At 46.8% G+C, this 20,993-nt stretch overlaps 1 protein-coding gene and 1 long non-coding RNA gene across 2 annotated transcripts; one reads left to right on the top strand and one right to left on the bottom strand.

Moving 5' to 3' along the window:
• The first annotated feature begins 50 nt into the window (after positions 1-50).
• On the top strand, positions 51-3,401 carry LOC120612893 (uncharacterized). The gene is made up of 2 exons (XR_005655554.1): positions 51-238; positions 2,787-3,401. It is a non-coding gene; the product is annotated as an uncharacterized LOC120612893 (long non-coding RNA).
• Positions 3,402-15,025: 11,624 nt separating this feature from the next.
• On the bottom strand, positions 15,026-16,792 carry CCL19 (C-C motif chemokine ligand 19). Its single transcript, XM_039875512.1, has 4 exons — positions 16,555-16,792; positions 15,705-15,831; positions 15,407-15,500; positions 15,026-15,308 (listed from the first exon to the last, which is right to left on the bottom strand). The coding sequence occupies exons 1-4, from the start codon at positions 16,613-16,615 to the stop codon at positions 15,288-15,290; spliced, it is 303 nt and encodes a 100-aa protein (XP_039731446.1). The 5' UTR covers positions 16,616-16,792; the 3' UTR covers positions 15,026-15,287.
• Positions 16,793-20,993: the final 4,201 nt, after the last annotated feature.

Here is a 20,993-nt window from a genome sequence, read left to right as displayed (position 1 = left end):
TCCTCCTGCCCCTGGACTACTTGAGCCCTCCCCCAACCCTGGACCCGCTGGGTTCCTCCTACGCGGAATCCCGCCTCCACTCACTCCTCCTCCGCCTCCAGCGCCACCTCGTATCTCCTCAATCCCGACATGTCCCGGGCTCCGAACGTCTCCTGGGAAGCGGCACAATCAGATCAAGGGTTCCCCAACCCCAGACCCCTCCTCTGTCATTCTCAGGACCAGTCTGATTTGTTATCAGGTAATCAGAGGCAGATGCCCCCGGGAAGCCTCAATTGCCATACAGGGGAAGGGTGGGATCAAAGATTTTGGAGGTACTAAACGTTAAGGAATTAGGAGGTTGGTCACCTCGGGAGCCTGGGGCTTTTAGGGGGTCAGGGCGAAAGGCATTGCGGCCATGAGGCTGGGATATTTGGGGCCCGGGTTAGGATTTTCGGGGACTGGGGTCACCTGGAGGGGGGCTGAGGGGTTGGCGCAGCCTAAACTCCCGCCCTCCCTGGCTCCACCCCGGAAACAGACCGTTACCGTTACGCCACGGGGACTCCGTCACGCACCAGGGGTGGGGCTTGCCTATTACCCGGAAGGGGCGGAGTTAGAGCATTTCTTTAACGGAGGCGGATTCACTCTAAGGGGGAGCTAAGGCCTATCACTAATGGGGTGAAGTTGGGGTTTATTTCTAAGATTAAGGGCACTAGCTCCTCTTTTGTAGGGATGGAGTCAGATTTTGGAGCTCTACCATCAATGACGGAGACATCAGTAACAGCAAGAAAAGATCTTTGGGATGCTGTCCAGTAGTGCTTTCCCATTTCCCTCTCCTACTCTCAATCTCCTTGGCTTCTGCTCTGATGATTGCCTTTCTTGCCTGCCTCATTTCACTTGAATGACCCTGGGCTGAGGAGGAACAGGCCACAAGGGAGGGCCCGGTCTAGACAGGCCAGGCTATGGAAATAGTTTTTGGCTGAGTGGCCTCGGCCAAGTTGCTTAATAGCCAGAGGGTCACAGCCCTTCCTCTCTGAGCTGAGACTGACCTTCCTGTGATTTTTGTTCCTACAGTCATCCATTCAATATTTATTGAGTGTCTGCTACATGCAGGCAATGTGCTGGGCATGGGGAGACAGCAGTAAAGAAGACAGGCATAGTCTTTTCCCTCAGCGGGCTTATCATCTGGGTTAGAGATGGGGGGATTGAAAGAGATCATCAGAGCATTACCTAGCAGACTGGATAGGGACAGTAGAGGGTACTGTGGTAGAGCCTAGAAGGAGAATTAGCCCAGTATGGGAGGTTGGAAATAACTGCCCCAGTTGTTCTTTGGAAGGAGGAAGGGAGACTTGTGGCTGGACTATAGGAGAGAGAGTGATCAGAAATGAGTGAAGTGAAAGTTCCTTCAGACTGAAGTGTGGAGAATGAATACACCTACCCTGTCCCCCCATCCCATCCTTTTTCTCCCTCTCATACCTGTCTTCCCCTGCCTAGGCCACAAACAGACAGGTGACCGACAGTTCCATGGGTACCAGTTGGGCTTTACTGGAAGCATTGCAGTCTGGCTGTGGAGGAGAATCTGTGCTCCCTCCAGACTCACCCTCTCGCTCACACTCACACTCATTCACACTCACGTCGGCACTCCAGGTCCTGCCCGGACTGGGTCAGGTCTGGTGCAGAGGTGCTGGAGGCCTGGTTTTCTCTTCGGTCCTTAGTTCCCTGGAGCCACAGTCATTTACATCCCTTCAGTCAGATACAAGGTTCCCTCTGGGGCTGTCATGGGCTAACTGCTGTGGCGCCTGTTTTGGAGGAGGAAGGAGAGGCAAGGTCATGGGCTGGGGTCTTGGGCAGAGGCTCAGAGGGAGGAAGCAGGGCTGAGGAGGTGGCAGGCTTGCCTTGTCAGAGTTCTTCTGCAATCTCCGGATGATGCAGCCCACCTAGGAGTGGTCTGGGGATATGCAGAGCTGGTGACCATTCAGTGTGGTGAACCTAGAGTCAGAGGTCAGAGGGAATAGAGCAGCCCTGGAACTTAGCTTCTTGGAAGGCCCTGGTGTGTGGGGCAGAAACTAAGGACCACATCCAAGAGCCCGTTTCAGGGGTTTCCTTGTGGAAAGGGGTTCGGCAAAGAGAAGGGAAGTAACATGGTGAGCATAGGCCCCAGGGTAGGTGATTGGGAGAGGAGGAGACCAGTTACTCTCCACCCCCACTCACAGGACAACAGTACCATGCAGCCATCCTTGAGGAGGAGATAGGAACAAAAAGGTACCACAAATGTTCCCAGGAACTGGGTGAGAGACAGAGTCCTCAGAGTTGTTGGCATCACTCAGAGCTGGCTTGAGGGACTGTAAGTTGGGAAGCCCACAGCCCTGACTGAATTCAGGATACCTGTGTCCAGTGCCATAACTTTAGTGTTCCCCTCTTCTCCACCCATGTGTACTGTCCTCTTCCTCTGGAAACCCAGGCTAGAAGAGACAGAGCCTCTGAAGGCCCAGCACCTATCCAGGCACAGACACATATAGGAACACCTGAGGCACAGGCACATCTACATCACATAGGAGCACACACAGGACACAGGCACACCCACACCACACAAGCCCATGTGCAGATTGTATAGAAATATGCACAGTAAACAATCCTACAGTACACAGGGAAACACAATCACAGGGGCACACTCATTTGGTAAATATACACTGTAAGGTTCACATACACACTCATACCTGGATGTTGACCTGAACTCAGAGTCTCCTTCACAGACTCCCAGATCCCTATTCTACCCCACACCTTACCATTTTATCCCCTCTCCTTTCCAGGGGAGACCAAAAAATCAGGAGACGAAGAAATGAGAGGAGTGGTGCTGTGCAGGAGGCCATGGAAGATGGATGGAAATGGACAAATGATTAGAATCTTTGGAAGCAGCAAGTGTATGGGTTGCAGGAGTCCTGCTTTTGTGGAGCCTATGTGAGACTGTGAGTCTGGATAGGGGAGAGAGTGAGTAGAAGAGTGATGATGAGCATGAGGAAGTCCATGATGGTCCTGTGAGTGAACCTGTATGAGGGTGTGTAGCTGTCTCCTATTTCATGGCCCCCTGAAACTTTCACTTTATGTGTGCAGTAATTTCTTTCCTTCTGTTTTATAATAAAGAATTTGGCCTTTGTCCCTGGTTTCTGAGAAGGAGACTCTAAATCTTTGGAATTTCCAAAGAGGAATGTCTTTGTTATTTCTGAATCCCTTGAATCACACCTGAGTTTATGCTAAGAAATGAGATGACCAAGGATGGGAGTGGTCACCAGAAAGACCAACCATCTCATTGGAGAGTTGGCCTAACCTCCGGGGGGAGAGGGGGCTGGGGGTTGAGTTCAGTCATGTGGCCAACAATTCAATAATGCCTATGTAATGAAATCTCAATAAAAATTCTGGACACCAAAGCTCATGGAACTTCCTGGTTGGTGAACACATTGACGTGCTGGGAGGGTGATGTGTCCTGTGTGTCTCCATGGGGAGAGAGCATGGAAGCTCTGCATTTGAGACCTTCCCAGATATCTTTCCCCGTGTGTCTCTTCATTTGGCTGTTCCTGATTTTATCCTTTATAAAAAAAAAATTGTAAGTATAGCACTCTTGAGTCTTGTGAGTCATTCTAGTGAATTATTGCATCTGAGGGGGTTGTGGGAACCTCCTGGATTTGTAGCCAGTTGGTCAGAAATACAGGTGGCCTGGGGACCCCACTTATGTCTGGCATCTCAAGGGAGGCAGGTGTGTTGCAGACTTAAGGAAGTCTGACACTAACTGGGTGGTTAGTGTCTGAATTGAATTGTAGTACATGAGATGGTAGAATACCTTTCTGCTGGATATTTCCCCTACAGTTTCTCTCTATCTGGAAAAACCTTTTTTTTCCCTTTTATAACTCTCCTCAGTAGCCTCTCCACTCCCATTTTCCATCCTTTGTCTTTAGCTCTGAGAATTTGGCAATCAGCAGTTTGGACAAAGGAAGGGTGGAGGAAGTTTTACAGTGTTGTCTCCTTGGGGGCATGTGAAACATCAGTATCAAGGCTAGGAGTCAGGGCTTGGTTCGGGATTAGAGGTCAGGGTAAGGAGTGCCTTCCTCTTTCCCAGATTTCTCCTCACCTCCAGCTCTTCTCTGTGGTCCTAAGATACCTGGCAGTGGGAAGAGTGGGGAAAATGGGACCCAGCTGCCCCTCCCTCCCCACCGATTCCCTGAGGACAATCACAAGAAGCAGAGTAAGGCTGGAGAAGGTCCCCTCCCAGGTTCCCTTAGTCTCCCTAGGCCCATCAAAATGCCTTTGTATCCATCATCTGAGACCTGCTCCTCCCTTGGACAAGCAGAACTAAAGAGAAAGTTCTTTGGAAGCAGGTCCAGCAACCCCATCTCACATCTCAAGACTCTAAGGCTTCTCTGTTTTGGCCTGGCCAACCCTCTTTCCTGTTGACCCATTTTCCTATGCCCAAAGCTGGATCAGAGGAATAGCTTGAGGGGCACCTGGCCTGGAGCACCCCCTTCTACCATTCTTTCCCTGTTCTGGGAAATGAGAGGGGATTTCTGAGGAGAGGGCTGGTCAGCTCACAGCAATACAAAGAAACTAGAGATGGGGAAGGGGAGCAAGTGCTTTCCCCACCCGATGAGAGAGACTCGAGACAGAAGCCAGAGGAGCAGATTTCTCCTGAAAGACTAATTTTTGAGTGCTATTCTGTTTCCCACTGTCAGCCCTAGAGCATATAATGTGACAAACAACTATGGGCCCAATTTTTCGGCCTCGTCTGTCTATGCATTCATCCATCCATCCATCTATCCATTCATCCATGTGTCCATATGTTCACCCATCTTTGTCTCTTCATCAATCCATTCTTCCATCTTTCCTTTCATCTATTTATATCTTCATCTCCATTTCTTCATCCATATATCCAATTATTACCTATCTATGAATGCATCCATTCAACTATCAGTTATGGTAATAATTAATGTTTGTTGATACTTAAGTGTCAGACACCATTCTAAACGCTTTAAATTCATTGTCTCATAACAAACCTATGAAGTAGAGTGCTGTGAGCTATGTTTTTGTTCATGCACTTTTCTATGCTCCTATTAATGGTTCCTTTAAGGAACTCCTCTCCCACTGTATGTGGTTTTGGTGGGTCTCTCAACCACAGTGTTGTTGACATATCACAGTACCCCATTCACTGGCCACTGTAATGTATTGAAGAACTGAGTATGTGTTACAAGCACAGTTAATCACAGCTTTTCATGAGAGTCGACGTTTGGAGAAAGAGGACCTCAGTTTTAGATCATTCATTATGAAAATTTAGAATTGAGGCTTCCAGTGGCCATATTTTCTGCTGCTAGAAGAGCAACTATAATCAGAATGAGATCCCTACAGAAAAAGAATTAGAAGTCGACTTAAGACATGGAGATAACATCATTTGAACCCCTAGAACCAACGAGGGCTGAGGTAGACTAAATCTTAATGAATCTACTTATGTGATATGAGAAATTTAACTTTTTGCTTAAGCTAATTTAAGTTGGGTTTTTGTAATTTGCAGTGGAATGAGCCCTGAATAATAATTACTGTATTATTATCCCCATTTTACAGATGAGGAATCTAAAACCCAGAAAGGTTAATTTTCTGAAGGTATCCCAGTTTATAAATGGCATAACATTGGAATTTGGAGCAAAACTCTTATACTACCTATACAGTAGTCCCCACTTATCTGAGGTTTCACTTTCCATGGTCCAAAAATATGAAATGGACAGTTTCAGAAACAGTTCGTAAGTATTAAATTGCATGCTCTTCCGAGTAGTGTGATGAAATCTGTCCTGCTCCATCCCACCTGGGATGTGAATCAAAACTTTGTCCATGCTGTATATGCTACCCACTCATTAGTTGCTTGGTAGCCATTTTGGTTATCAGATTGACTGTCACAGTATCACAGTGCTTGTATTCAAGTAACCCTTATTTCACTTAATAATGGTCTCAAAACATAAGAGTAATAATACTAGCAATTTGGATATGACAAAGAGAAATCATAAAGTGCTTTCTTTTAGTGAAAAGTTCTCAAGAAGGAAAGAGAAAAAATCATATGCTGAGGTTGCTCCTATCTATGGTAAAAACAAATCTATTGTGGAATTGTGAAGAAGGAAAAAAAAAAACAGACTACATTCACATAACTTTCAACAGAATATGTTGTTATAATTGCTCTATTTTATTATCAGTTATTGTTAATCTCTTACTATGCCTAATTTTTAAGGTATGTTTTCATAGGAAAAACATAGTATATATAGGGTTTAGTACTATCTGTGGTTTCAGGCATCCACTGGGGGTCTTGGAATGTGTCCCCGGCAGATAAAGGGGGAATACTATATGTCTGTCCATCTGCCTGTCCGTCCGTCCATCCATCCATCCATCCATCCATCCATCCATCCATCCATCCATCCCATTCATTTATTTATCTAACCATTCTTCAATGCTAAGACACCAATGGCAATAAGTCTTGTCTCGCTTGACAACTCTAATTCTGAGGCTGGGTTTGGATCATGAGTTGGGAGACATTTTCTGTAAAGGTCCAGATAGTAAATATTTAAGGTTTTGTTGTCTGGTCTCTGTAGCAACTACTCAGCCCCAAAGCAGCTATAGACAATTTGTAAATGAACAGGCATGGCTGTACTTCAGTAAAACTATTTACAAAACAGGTGACGGGCTGGATTTGGCCCAAGGGCCAAAGTATGCCAATCCCTGGACTGGATCGATATTGTTGGGAACATGAGTAGGGAGTGAGAACATGTATGCCTTGCATTCATTATTACTAACGTAGTGGAAACAACAGAATTTTTATACTCAAACACTTGTGTTTGAATCTGGCTTTATAACCTTGGACAGGTGACAGATTTCTTGTCTGTAAAATGGGAATAATATATATCTTGAGATAGTACGTGTGCCTGACTCAAATGGGCACTCAGTGAAGGTTAGGTCCATTCCCATTTCTCATTCGTCACCTAGCATATATTACCAGTATTAGGAGGCCTCTCTCTTTTTACGATATACTGGGATGCAGTGAGAACAGTTCAGTCTGGCTTGCTGAGTTCAGAAGTCTAGCTTCTTGTTTTCTGCATCTCTCCCAAGCAAGTTCATTCCAAGCTCAGAAATCATGTTTATTCTAGCTGCTTGTTCAGTTTATCCCTTTGTGGCTCTCAACCTTATGGGGCCTGCAGAGGGCATCTAGTGTATTGAGAAAACGGGATGTGTGGCTTCTGGCCTGTAGAAGGGGTGCTCTGGCTTGAGTCTGGGCTCGAAATGAACAAGAAACCAGATGACTCAGCTCCTGAAAGTCCCTGATCCTGGGAAGGGGTCTGCTTCACACCCTATCCTCCAAACCCTCTGTCCATATCCAGAGGGTCCTGGCTCAGTCAGAGGGGCAGAACTTGGCCCTTTGTCCCAGCGTGTGGGTAGAACATTGCACAGGACTTCCAGAAGTGACGAGACATCACAATGGGGGAAGTCTTGAGCAATAGTACACCCCGCTTCCCTGCCTCCTGCCCCCTGGAGCTTGAAATAAAGCCACTACCAGGGTTTCCCGAACACCCCTTCCTTTACTTCCTGCAATTTGGGCCACTCTGTGTCTCAGGGTTCCTGGGCCTGGGATGAACTTGCTTGGGAGAAGTGCAGGAGACAAGGGCCCCTGAACCCAAAACAGAAGGTGATCTATGTGGCTGGAGATGAGCCCTGAGGAGGAAGGAATGCTAGCTACATGGGAAGGCTCAGAGGGAAGGCAGTGTAGGCAACATGGAGGAGGAAGGTCTGCAGAGCCTTAAAGATGGTTGAAGCAGGGGAGGGGACATTCCAGGTAGAATGAACAGCAAGCAAAGGTTCAGAAGAGGGACAGGAGTTTGTGATTAATCCCATTGTGGGTGAGGCAGGCGAAGGATAAGTGGTGAAAGAGGCTGCGTGTATGGGGGTAATCCCTGGGGTAGTTGGGGCACTTCTTGGTCATGCCATCCCCAGTGGTCAAAGTTAATGGAAGACTCCTGTAACCTTAATCAGGCAGGACCGCCAGGGGCTGGTATTCCTTGGTGTGAAGGTTTAGGTCCCTTAGCAGGTATAGAGTGTCAACCAGCTGAAGTGCCAGTTGGAGGTAAAAGGAATGAGTCACAGAGGAAGTGTGGCAAAGAGAGCTCTAAGATTCCTGCCCCCCTGGTGTGTATGCCCTGTACAATCTCCTTGCTTTGAGGGGATTTTTTTGACTTTATGACTTGTGAATATGATGGGGTATCACTCACATGATTAGATTGTTCTATATGGCAAAAATGAAGATGTTTTGCAGATGTAATTAAGGTCTCTTATCAGTTGACTTAGAGTTAGTCAAAAGGAAGATTACCCTGGGTGGGCCTGACCTAATCAGGTGAGCCCTTTAAAAAATTATCTAGCGATAAAAAATAAGAAGCAGCAGTAGATGCTCTCATGTTAGCCTTGAAAAACAAACTGCCATATTGTAAAGAGGGCCATGGTAGCAGGGAGTGGCAGGCAGCTCACGGAACTCAAGGCCTCAGTCCCATAACCATAGCTGCCAATACCCAGTGAGTCTGGAAAAGGACTCCAAGCCTGAGATGAGACAGCAGCCCTGGCTGACACCTGAGTTCAGCTTGGTTAGACCCTGAGCAGAGAACCTACAGTAACTGAGATGATAAATTTGGATTGTTTGAAGCTGCTAAATTTGTGGTGATTTGTTACATTGCAATAGAAAACTAATCTAAGAAGGAAGTGATGAACGCTAGCTAGGCCCCAGGACCAGTTTCAGAACTACCGACTATAGCTTTTATTCATATTTCCTTTCTGGTTATGAAATGTCCCTATTTCTTTAATCGAATCCCTTTCCCTTTCATCCTCTTTTATTCCATTTTTGAATATAGGTTATTGTGGTGATATCATTACTACTCACCATGATTGTGGTTTACTTCTGACAGTTGCCTCCTTTAAGTTAGACATGGCTATGTGAACTTTGGCCAATTAACTGTGTACAGAATGACATGTCATTTTTGGATAGAAACATTTAAGCTTAAGGGTTCCTCTTGCTGTTTTGCCTGACTGGAGTGATCATGGAAACATGTGTTGAGATGAAAGAGCCTGCCAAAAGATCAGGGCAGCTGGGAATGTTGAAGCACCACATGGAGTACAGCTGTGCTAAAGACCTGCCTAGACCTGCAGCAGGCTTGGTATGCATAGAGAATAGAATTTTGTTGTGTTAAGCCACTCAGGCTTGGGTGTCATTTGTTACTGCAGTATAACACAGTCTGTCTTGACCAATGAAGTGTATTGGTGTTGGTTATCATCAGGTGTAGAACAGAGAGATGAAATTACAACAAAACTGAAGGAGGAATGGATGTCACCCTGAGATCTTGGATTTAGGATTGGATATTGTTACGGGCTGAATTGTGTCCCCCCAGAATTCATAAGTTAAAGCCTTAACCCTCAATGTGACTGTATCTGGAACTGGATTACTTTAGGAAGTAATTTAGGTTAAATGCGTTCAGCGTTCATAAGGGTAGAGTCCTAATCTGATAGGACTGTGGCCTTATAAGACAAGGAAGAGAGAGAGATCTCTTTCTCTGCTGTATGAGGACACAGGGAAAAGGCAGCTATCTGCATGCCAGGAAGAGAGCACTCACCAGACACCAATGATGCTGGCACCTTGACTTTGAACTTCTCTAGAACTGTGAGAAAATAAATTTCCATTGTTTAAGCCTCCCAGTCTATGGTATTTTATTATGGCAGCCTAAGCTAACTAAGACTAAAAGTCTCTTTTTGGGGAGGGGTGAATTTTTTTGGTTGTATTAGCAAAAGTGATATTTGTTAGGTGATATCCTTAAATTTTTAAGAAGTCTAGGGTTTGGGAAGAAGGACGTATGTTGATGTAGGATATCCATAGGGTGGACTATAGAGATATTTATCATTTTTTTCACTGTCCCCAACCTTAATCCCTTTCTATGGTTTGTGGAATTTTCTATTATATGAATCTTAGTTACCAATAGAAGGTCACATACTTTTTCCTAGGCCCCTTTACAGCTAGGACCTGGGCTCATGACTTGGGCTTAGCTAATCAGAGCTACTTTTCAAGGACTGTGCATAGGATGCTAGTAGTGAAACAAAGGAGCAAGAATAGCAGAAAATTCATTTTGGTGGTGGTAGGAGTGGTGGCTGTTTTCTAGGGGCAGCTGCAGCTGTGATTCCAGAGGTGGCTTCCTTTTGGGGGAGGATCTTTGAATTGATGGTCTGACAGGTATAGGGTCAGCAAGGTGATTGGAGTTTTAATGGTTGAGTTCAGATCTCCACGGACTATGATTCTGAGATCCAGAGCCCTGGGGAATCTGGTTGTCCCGGGAGGGCAGTGTTGAAGCTGCTGGGGTTAAAGCCATCCTCCTTCAGTGGGTTGGAGCCAGGGTGGCTCATATCTTCTGCCTCCCCACAGGAGCCACAGTGAAGACTTAAAGGTCCTAGGAAGAGAAGTGGGGCCAGAGGTCTGACTCCTCCATCTACTCTGATCCTCAGAATTTCTGCCCTAACTCTTGTCCTCTTCCTCTGTCCTGCCTGTCTCTGGCCCCTCAGGAGACAGAAGTGGCTCTCAGAAGTGGGTCCTTTAAGAGTCTGATTCTGCCCCTGCAGTCTCCAGATGCTCTGCCCTGCAGAGGACCCACCAGGCTGTCTCAGAGGCCCCCTGAGAGGACTGTTCCTTCCAGAAGCCCTGCCCACAGGACCCTTAGTCCTGCCCCTACCTCTACCCTCCGGATCTCAGCCCCTCCATTTCTCCTTTCCTTGTAACATCACCAGGTCCTGGCTTCTGTTACTCCCTGGGAATGGAGGTAAGAAGGTAGGCATAGTTGTAGCCTGATCCCCTTCTTCACTGCTCCACTTGGGAAAACTGAGGCCTGGGAAGACCGTGAGAACCCCTGCTGACTTCTTCCTGGAGGCTCTGGGAAAGCCAGCTCTCCTGCTAGAAAGGTCCAGAAAGTTGGAGGTCCTCCAGGGGGCATCTCTGTGTCTGGACTCAAGCACCGGGGTCTTGCTTGAGGCCTTCAGCTTCTCCCCTTGCTTTTATCTAGCTCTTCCTAGCAAGCCATGCCTTTCCACCTCAACTGGGCATCTCAGCTCTCAGTTTTCGGCCCTCAGCCCCAGGGCTACCCATCAGGCACACTTGGGCTAGAAGCTCAGCTTTGCCCTTCATCAGTTGAGTGGACTTGAGAAGTCACTCTACCTCTCTATGCCTCAATTTCCTTCATGCACAGAATGGGGCTAGTGATCCCCACCTCATAGGATTGTTTGAGGATGCAATGGTATACTGCACCTAAAGGACTCAGCTTGGACGCTGGCACATGGTTAGTACCCTAAAATAATGACTTCCCCTATTTTCTGAGTGCTGCTTCCTGAGACTTGTCCCTTCTTTATTGTTTCCCATTTCTGCTTAGGAGATGGGTCAACTCAGAGAGGTAGTCTATGTAGTAGCTGAGAGTACAGGTTCTGGAGCCAAACTGTCCAGCTAGGACCCCCAGCTCTGCCATTTTACCAGCTGTCCAACCTGGTACCTCAGTTTCCTCAGTCACAACATAAGAATGACAATAGCACTGGAAGCAGTGCCCAACACCTGGTAAGCACTTGTGGTGAGTTAGCTGGTATATAGATTCATGTCCTTCCATGTGGACAAAGTCTTAGGGGCCATCGAGGAAGTCCTCTGACCAGAGAGGTGCCTGCTTATTACTACAGGAAACTCCCCTGATGGGAGTCCTATCCCTTTGTGAGACTTTTATTTCCAAGGTTTTCTGGCTGTTGCTGAATTTCCCGGAGGCCAGAGAAGGGGGGTGTGAGGGTGGGGCTTACCAAGAAATTGAACATGAGATGATGAAAATGTGATCAAAACCTCATGGGGCTGGCTCTGACCAAATACCCATGTAACAGAGACAGCCCCACTTTCCTGAGAACTGGATGTGCTCCAGGTGTGAGTGGTAGAGGGGCATCGTGGGAAAGGCATATTCAATTTCATGTTTAATCAAATGTATGCTGGGACTTGTTCTGTGTCAGCCCTTGTGCAGAGCAGTGTTGGCAATGGAGACAGACAGGCCCCATCTCTTCCCCTGGGAACTCTATCAATGGACAGGACAGCAAAGTTTTTGTTGTTGTTATTGTTTGTTTGTTTGTTTGTTTTGTCAACTTATGAAGCAGAGAGTTCCCTGAGCAGAAATGTCAGGTCTCTTTAGGGAGATGTTGGCTGCTGGGTATCACCCAGCTGTTGGCCGTGAACCCGTAGCAGGGGCTATATGCCCTAGAGAGGAAGGTTTCTACCTATAGGCAGCAAGGCTCCCTGATTGGGGAGCTAAGAGTCCACAACACTCCTCAGAGAGCTGGCAGCTTCATCATTATCAAGGAGGCAGGTAGCCTCCTGGACCACCAGGACTCTGGATAAATAAAGAAGTTACCCTTGTCAGTGAATCAGTGAAACGGAGCAGCAGGTGTTGATTAGATAAAGTCACAGTGCTAAGAATGTTTGAGTTGAGACAAGTCCCAAATTGCTAGGCTTAAGCCCTCATGTATCTGACAGGGAGATAAGGAGATAAACCCTGGTGCCCAGGAGGGTTTCATGGCTGAGGATGGGGAAAAGAGGGAGGGAGAAAGCCAGGAGGGAAGGCACTGGCTGGAGAAAGGGTGGGGAGGGCTGCATGCCTGCTCCCTAGGGGCTCTGGTGTCTGCCACTCACACTTTTTCAAAATTCTTCATTTGCTTCCCTGGTTTCTGGATTATTTTCTCTCCTCCTGAACCTTAGCTTCCCCTTTGTTCCCAGAGGGTGGTCCCCTGGGGCCCCAGGAAGTAGTGACATTTCTGAGCATGTGTGACTCTGGGGCAGCCTGTGTGAATGCCAGGGGTTTAGACTGAGACCCAAAGTCAGTCTTTGTTTGGAAAGACTCTTAAAAATTAAACCACACTCCTCCCCACCTGACAGATGGGAGAACTAAGACCTTGGAGGGAGGAGTAAGGAAGGAACTTGCCTGGAGTCACACAGTGAAGGACAGAAATAGGATTATGGGATTGGCATCTGGGCATTGAGCACAGGACCTGTTCCTGTACCCCCTCAGTGGCAGTGTCATGGAAGTCGTGTCCAGGGACTTCTGTCCTGGTAGCACCTTCCACAGGGATCCCACCCTCACCTCCACTACCCTATCTGGGTGTTCTCCTAATGGTCCAGAGGGAGGGTTTGTGTCTGCCTCCACTTGGCTTCACTGGGAACTGAGAAGGATTTGAGGCGGTGTGTCCCCTTCACACTTATATTTGTCCTCTGCCTGCTAAGGCACAGGGCATAGAGTCCAAAGGGTATCCACAGATGGAACCTTTGGAAATCCACAGCTGGCTGACTTGACAGATGGCTTAATGGATGGATGGGTAGATGGTTGGGTGAGTGGGAGGATGGATGAAGGTCTAATGGATTCAGGGATAACTAGATGGATGGATGCATGGGTGCATGATGGATTGGTAATTTCCCCCAGGCAGCAGAGCCAAACTTCCCAGCCATAGCAGTTGTTCTTACAAACTATCTCCATCCCTCCCTCTCCTTGTGACCCCAAAACCTGAGATATCTGAGGTTTTAAACGCTTGCTTCTGGGAGCAGAAGGGAGGAAGAAGCTGCTATGCTCTCAGCTCAGTGCGGAGGGGCTGGCACAGCCCTCTCACTACTTCTCCCCTTTCCAGGCCTGCCCAGGCCTGGTTTTGTTACCAGATAAGGTATATCTGGTATATGATCGCTCCTCTTGCTGGGCAAGAATGCTCAGTTTGGCATCCTAGCTGCCATTCAACCCCATGGCATGGACTTGTTCCCAGCTAGACAGGCCCTCAGAGGCCATAGTCGGGAGGCCGGCCAGCCTCTCTGGGGCTCTTCCCAGGCATGAGAAGTTCACTCTTCCCAGGGCAGCCTAAGGATCACAGAGCTTTTGTCCTTCAGAGCTGAGACTCCTTCCCTGTGACCCGCCCTGGTGTCAGTGTTGTCTTGGCCCTGTAACCCATGTGGGCTGCGGGAATATGGTGGAGTTCCTCCATGCTGAATCTCCCTGGCTTCCCTGGCTGCTCCTCTTCCATCCTTTTGGCGCTCTCCCATCTCTCATTTCTGGTGCCCAGTTCTGTCTGTCAGGATTCCTGAGAAGTGTGGCCCCAGGATTGCCCATTTGGGGTTGTACCTGGCCCAAACCGATGGGGCGAGAGAGGAGGGCTGGTCTGGAGGTCAGAGTTTGTATGGATAGATGGACCATTGCCCCTGGCTGCTGAACACTTTGTCACATATTCATTCTCTAGACAAATATTTATGGAGAGACTACCTTATGCCAGGCAGGGTGCTGGTGTACACCAGAATATACAGAGTGACAGTGTACACCAGAATATACAAAATCCCTGTTCAGGAATGCTGACAAACTACCCACTATAACTCAGTGTGAGGCCAGCTTTGAGGGGTGGGGGGCAGGGGTCCCTGGGGGCTTGAAAGGGAGGGAGGCTACCTTACACAGCCTGGGGTCAGAAAAGGCTTCTTGAAGGAAGAGTCATCTAGACCCCAATGGGAAGCTAGGCGGATAGGAGAGAGAGAGAAGAGTGTTCCAGGCAGAGGGAATGGCATGGGTAGATAGGTACTTTCCCCCGAGGCCATAGAGCTGGGCCCCCTATGCCTCCCCCAGCCATGAGAGCTGATCCCTGACAACTCCCTTTCCCACCCTGACACCTGATCCCTGAGACACCTGGATGCTGGAACACCTGCCTTGGAGAGCAGAGACTGGGAGGCATGAGAGAATTTGGATCGTTTGGGGAACTGACACAGGTTTAGTGTCGCTGAACCATGGAGTGTGACAGGGCTTTGAGGAGACACGAAGTGGGGCCCTGATTGTGGGAACTGATCTTGAGAATACAGGGTGTTAGGCGGAGGTTGTTGAGGAGGTCGATGCAGAACGGAAAACAGATCCTGCCCTTCCATCCCCCTCTTCCTAACCCCATCCTCCTGCACAGACAGCAAACAGACAGTTCAGTGGGTACCACCAGTGGACTTTATTGGAAGCATTGCAGTCTGGCTGTGGAGGAGAAGCTGTGCTCCCACCACACTTACCCTCTCGCTCACACTCACACTCATTCACACTCACGTCGGCACTCCAGGTCCTGCCCAGACCGGGTCAGGTCTGGTGCACAGGTGCTGGAGGCCTGGTTCTCTCTTCTGGCCCTTGGTTCCCCAGAGTCACAGTGATTTACATCCCTTCAGTCAGACACAGAGCTCCCTCTGAGGCTGTCGTGGGCTAACTGCTGTGGCGCCTGTTCTGGAGGAGGAAGGAGAGGCAAGGTCACAGTCTGGGGTCTTGGGCAGAGGCTCGGAGGGAGGAGGCAAAGCTGGGGTGGGGGGAGGTGGTGGGCTTGCCTTGTCAGAGTTCTTCTGCAGTCTCTGGATGATGCGGTCCACCCAAGGCTGGTCTGGGGGTGCGCAGAGCTGGCGACCCCTCGCTGTGGTAAACCTGGAGTCCGAGGTTAGAGAGAAAGAAGCCCTGGAACCCAAGTTCCTGGCAGGACCACGTATGATGGGCAAAGGTTGGGACCACATCTAAGAACCTGTTTCAGGGGCTTCCTTTACAGGGCTGGGCTTGGCAAGGAGAGAGGAGATAAGAAAGTGAGGGTAGATAGGGAAGAGGAGGCTAGATGCACTCCTTTCCACAACTCACACAACGGCAGGCACTCTGCAGCCATCCCTCATGAGAAGGTAGCGAAAGGATCGCACGATGTTCCCCGGGATTGGGCGTGAGGCCACAGACAGGCAGCAGTCTTCTGCATCGTTGGCACCACCCAGAGCTGGTGTGGTGATAGAGGAAAGAAAGTAGCTTCAGAACAAAGGGACCTTTGTTCCACAGCGCTAACTGGGATTCAGAACACCTGTGTATGTGTGGCGGCAGCCAGACCTGATATTCAGTATGCACCAATATGGCCCTCTTGGTTGCTAAATATCTTGAAGTGCTTCTAAGCTGTTTGGTAAACAAACAATCACTGTCCTGAGCCTCACAAATGCTTTTCTGCTGTCCTGATCACCCCAATCTCTCTCCCGGGACCTCTCAACTTTCCCACAAATGAAGAGCTAATGCTGGTCACAGCATTAACTTGATAGGGAAGGGGCGAGAGTAGGGCGCTGGGGCAGGTTAGCAGGAGGTTAGGTTAGAAGGCTTAGAAATTGCTAAATATTTTGACAATTGGCTCTGCCTCAGTGTCTCCAATTCTCCCCGCCTTAAGCAAATATACATTGTTCTCTCCTTCTGCCTTGGAAACTGAAGCAGCAGGAAATAGAGCCTGCAGAGAGATAGGCATCCAGAGGCCCTAGGATACACTAAGAGACAGACATTGAAATTCAGGGGCCCAGCCAGATATATCCACACTCACAGGCACACACAGGGCAAAAGGCACCCCCAGGTTCACTAAACCATGCAGACCTAACCTCAGTGTCCCTCATGTCCAGTGCCAAGCAGTCTGAGATCTAGACGACCCCTGCCCTGCTCCCACCCGCAAGCCTCCCTTCAGCCTTACCAGGGGAGGTCCAGAGAATCAGCAGGCTGAGGGCCAGTAGTGTGGCTGCACGGGGTGCCATGGAAGGTGAAGGGAAGCAGACTGACAGCGAGGGTGTGCGTATGAGCGAGTCTCTGGCCGTGTGCAGGAGCTGAGATTTGGCTAGGAGCGGAAAGTGCACAGCTGTTCTTATTGCATGTGAAGGAGTCTAGGAATGTCAATGTGGAAGCCCATGTGCTGTAATTGCCGACTGCCTCCTATTTATTATCCCAGAACTTTCACAATCCCTGCCTGCTCAGAAATTCCCCTCCACAGTTGTTCCATGGATTCCCCTTTGCCCCCCTTTTCTGACCTTGCTCTCCCTCTTTCCCCCTCAGCAGCTTCCCCTTTCTGCTTTCTTGGCTTCAGCTCTGAGAATCTAAACAGTCTGCTGTTCTGTCAATTCCTTTGAGATGCACAATCACCTCATTGGTGGCATTTGTATCATCAACCATAGGGCTGGCCTTCAGGGGTGATGGTCAGAATTAGGGGGCCAGAGCAAGGAGTTCTGCCCCTTCCCTAGGTTTATCCCTGTCCTCACTCTGTTCTCTGTGGTTCTTCTCTTTTCTCCGGTGCTGGTGGAAAAGAAGGCTCCCTGGTGCCCTCAGAATAAGCATGGAGCCTGGGATAGCCCCCCAAGTCCTGCCTGTCCATCATGTAGGAACCAGTCCCTCGGGACAAGCAGAGCTGAAAGGAAATGTTCTTTGAAAGGAGGCCCAGCACCGCCACCCACATGTCAGGCCTCTGGGATTCAACATCCAGGCTTAGTGAGCTCTGCTCCTTTCTCTATCATTTTCCTATGTCCAACTTGGGTCAATAGAACATCTGGAGGGAGCCTGGCCTGAAATAGTCCCCTTCATCTTTCCCCTCTTCTCAATCCTGGGAACCAAGAGGGGATTTCTAAGGAACAAGGCTGGCCAGCTCATATTCGAATTCCCAAATTTCAAGGAATCGACAGATGGGTGAGGGGACAAGTGATTTCCCATCCTTATGAGAAAGACCAGAGATAGACCAGAAGAGAAGGCCTCAAAGAAGAAATTAATGTGTGGGATACCCATTCAGTCATCCCGCCTAAGCTCTGGATCCTCTTTTGGATGGGGTGGTGTTTCCCTCATAAGCTTTTAACTTATTTCTCTTTTCATCCATCGACAATAACGACGATGACGACGATGACGATGATGATGGTGATGATGATGATGATGATGACAGCATTTCTGATTGTTTACTATGTCCTGAGCCAGCAGTCCCTAACCTTTCTGGCACCAGGGACAGGTGCTCCTGTGAGAATCTAATGCCTGATGATCCGAGGTGGAGCTGAGATGGTGATGCTAGCACTGGGGGGCAGCTGCAAATACAGATGAAGCTTCACTAGCTCAACCAGTGCTCACCTACAGCTATGTGGCCTGGGTTTTAACAGGCCACCAACAGGTACCAGTCCATAGTCTGGGGGTTGGAGACCCCTATTCTAGGCTCTATATCAAGGACTTTATCACTATTATCATGCTTAACTTGCCTAATACAACTATAAAGTAGTTTTTATTATTATCATATTATTATCTGTGTTTTACACATAAGAAAAATGAGGCTCAGAGCACAAGGTCACATAGCAAACAAGTTCCTTGAACCCAGGTGTCTTGTTGTGAGGTTTATACTCTTTACTGCTGTCCCATACTGCTTGTCTGCCACCTGTCCATTGATCATAGATCAGTACAGACGAGTAAGATGCCACAGATAGCATACCTAGGCTAGGATTCAAATTCCACCACTTGCTAGCTGTGTGACCATGTGCAAATGATCCAGTTTCTGTGTCTCAGTGTCTTTATCTGTAAATTAGAAATAGTAATAGACCTACTTCTTTATTTATTTTTAAAAATTATTTATTTATTTTTTAATTGAAGAAATTATTTTAATTTTTTTCTGCCATCTACCTTCCCCTCCCTCCCCCCCTTCCCCTCTGGTAACTACTAGTCTATTGTCCATGTCCATGAATCTCTGTTTGTCCTGTTCATTTGTTGCTTTTAGGTTTATATCCCACGTATAAGTGATATTATGTGGTTTTCAACTTTTTCTGTCTGGCTTATTTTGCTTAGCATGATTATTTTGAGGTCTGTCCATGTTGTTGCAAATGGCAGTATTTCATCTCTTCTTATAGCTGAGTAATATTCCATTGTATATATGTACCACAGCTTCTTTAGCCAATCATCTATTGGATACTTCGGTTGCTTCCATGTCCTGGCCATTGTGAATAATGCTCCTATGAACATCGATGTGCAAATATCTTTTCGGATATGAGTTTTTAAGTCTTTGGGGTAAATACCCAGTAGAGAGATTGCTGGATCATATGATAGATCAATTCTTAATTTTTTGAGGAAAGTCCATAGTATTTTCCATAGTGGCTGTACCAATTTACAGTCCCACCAGCAGTGTATGAGGGTTCCTTTTTCTCCGCATCCTCTTACACTTGTTATTACTTGTCCTGTTGATTATAGCTCTTCTAACAGGTGTGAGATGGTGTCTCATTGTGGTTTTGATTTACATTTCCCTAATAGCTAGCGTTGTTGAGCATCTTTTCATGTATTTCTTGGCCAATTGTATGTCCCCTAGGGAGAAGTGTCCATTCAGATACTCTGCCCATTTTTTTGATTGGATTGTTTGAGTTTTTTTGTTGTTATTGAGTCATATGAGTTCTTTGTATATATTGGATATCGGAGGCGTTGCTTGCACATATATTTTCCCATTCGGATGGTTGTCTCTTTACCTTGTCGACAGTTTCTTTTGCTGTGCAGAAGCTTATTGGTTTGATGTAGTCCCATTCATTTATTTTTGCTTTTACTTCTCTTGCCTTTGAGGTCAAATTCATAAAATCCTCTTTAAGTCCAAGATCCTTGAGTTTAGTTCCTATGTTTTCTTCTATGCATTTTATTGTTTCAGGTCTTATATTTAGGTCCTTAATCCAATTTGGGTTAATTTTGGTGTGTGGTGATAGACAACAGTCTAGTTTCATTCTTTTGCAGGTGGCTTTCCAGTTTTCCCAGCATCATTTATTGAAAGGACTTTCCTTTCTCCACTGTATGTTTTTGTTTTTTTTTGTTGAAAATTATTTGCCCATATAAATATGGGTTTACTTCTGGACTATTTATTATATTCCATTGGTCCACGTGTCTGTTTTGCTGACAATATCATGCCGTTTTGATTACTGTCGCTTTGTAGTATAATTTTAAGTTGGGAGAGTAATGCCTCCAGCCTTGTTCTTTTTTCCCAGGATGGCTTTGGCCATTCAGGGTCTTTTGTGCTTCCATACAAATCTGATGATTTTTTGTTCCATTTCTTTAAAAAATGCCAATGGGATTTTGATGAGGATTGCATTAAATCTGTATAATGCTTTAGGTAATAAGGTCATTTTAACTATGTTGATTCTTCCAATCCAAGAACACGGAATATCTTTCCATTTCTTTGTATCTTCTTCGATTTCTTTTAATAGAGTCATATAGTTTTATTTATTATATTGGTCCTTCACATGTTTCATTAGACTTATTCCTAGATATTTTGTTCTTTTTGTTGCAATTGCAAAAGGAATTTTTTTTCACTTCTTTTTCTGACACTTCGTTATTAGAGTATAGGAACACTACGGATTTTTGAACAGTGATTTTTGTATACAGAAACTTTACTGTATTTGCTTATCGTTTCTAGTAGTGTTCTTGTGGAGTCTTTAGTGTTTTCTGTATAGAGAATCATGTCATCTGCAGATTGTGACAGTTTGACTTCTTCGTTTCCTATTCGAATGCCTTTTACAGCTTTCTCTTGCCCGATTGCACTCTCTAGGACCTCCAGTGTTATATTGAATAACAGTGATGATAGTGGACAGCCTTGCCTTGCTCCTAATCTTAGAGGGAAGATTTTTAGTTTCTCACCATTAAGTATAATGTTGGCTGAGGGCCTGTCATATATGGCCTTTATTATGTTAAGGTACTTTCCTTCTACACCAGTTTTGTTAAGTATTTTGATCATAAATGGGTGCTGTGTCTTGTCGAGGGTTTTTTCTGCATCTATTGATATGATCAAATGATTCTTTTTTTTTTTAATTTGCTTATATAGTGTATCACATTAATTGATTTGTGTATGTTGAACCATCCCTGTGCCCCTGGAATGAAGCCCACTTGATCGTGGTGTATTATCTTTTTAATATGTTGCTGTATTCGGTTCGCTAGTGTCCTATTTATGATTTTTGCATCTGTATACATGAGAGATATTGGTCTGTAGTTTTCTTTTTTGAGTTATCTTTACTAGGTTTTGGTATCAGGGTAATACTGGCCTCATGAAATGAGTCAGGAAGTAATGCCTCCTCTGATTTTTTGGAAGAGTTTGAGGAGAATGAGTTTGGTAGAATTCACTGGTGAAACCATCTGGTCCTGGACTTTTAC

Source organism: Pteropus medius, unplaced genomic scaffold (assembly GCF_902729225.1).
Source record: "Pteropus medius unplaced genomic scaffold, Ma_sr-lr_union100, whole genome shotgun sequence".
Taxonomy (NCBI): Eukaryota; Metazoa; Chordata; class Mammalia; order Chiroptera; family Pteropodidae; genus Pteropus; species Pteropus medius.
Note: the sequence above shows the minus strand (reverse complement) of the source record. Positions and strands in the feature narration are given on the sequence as shown.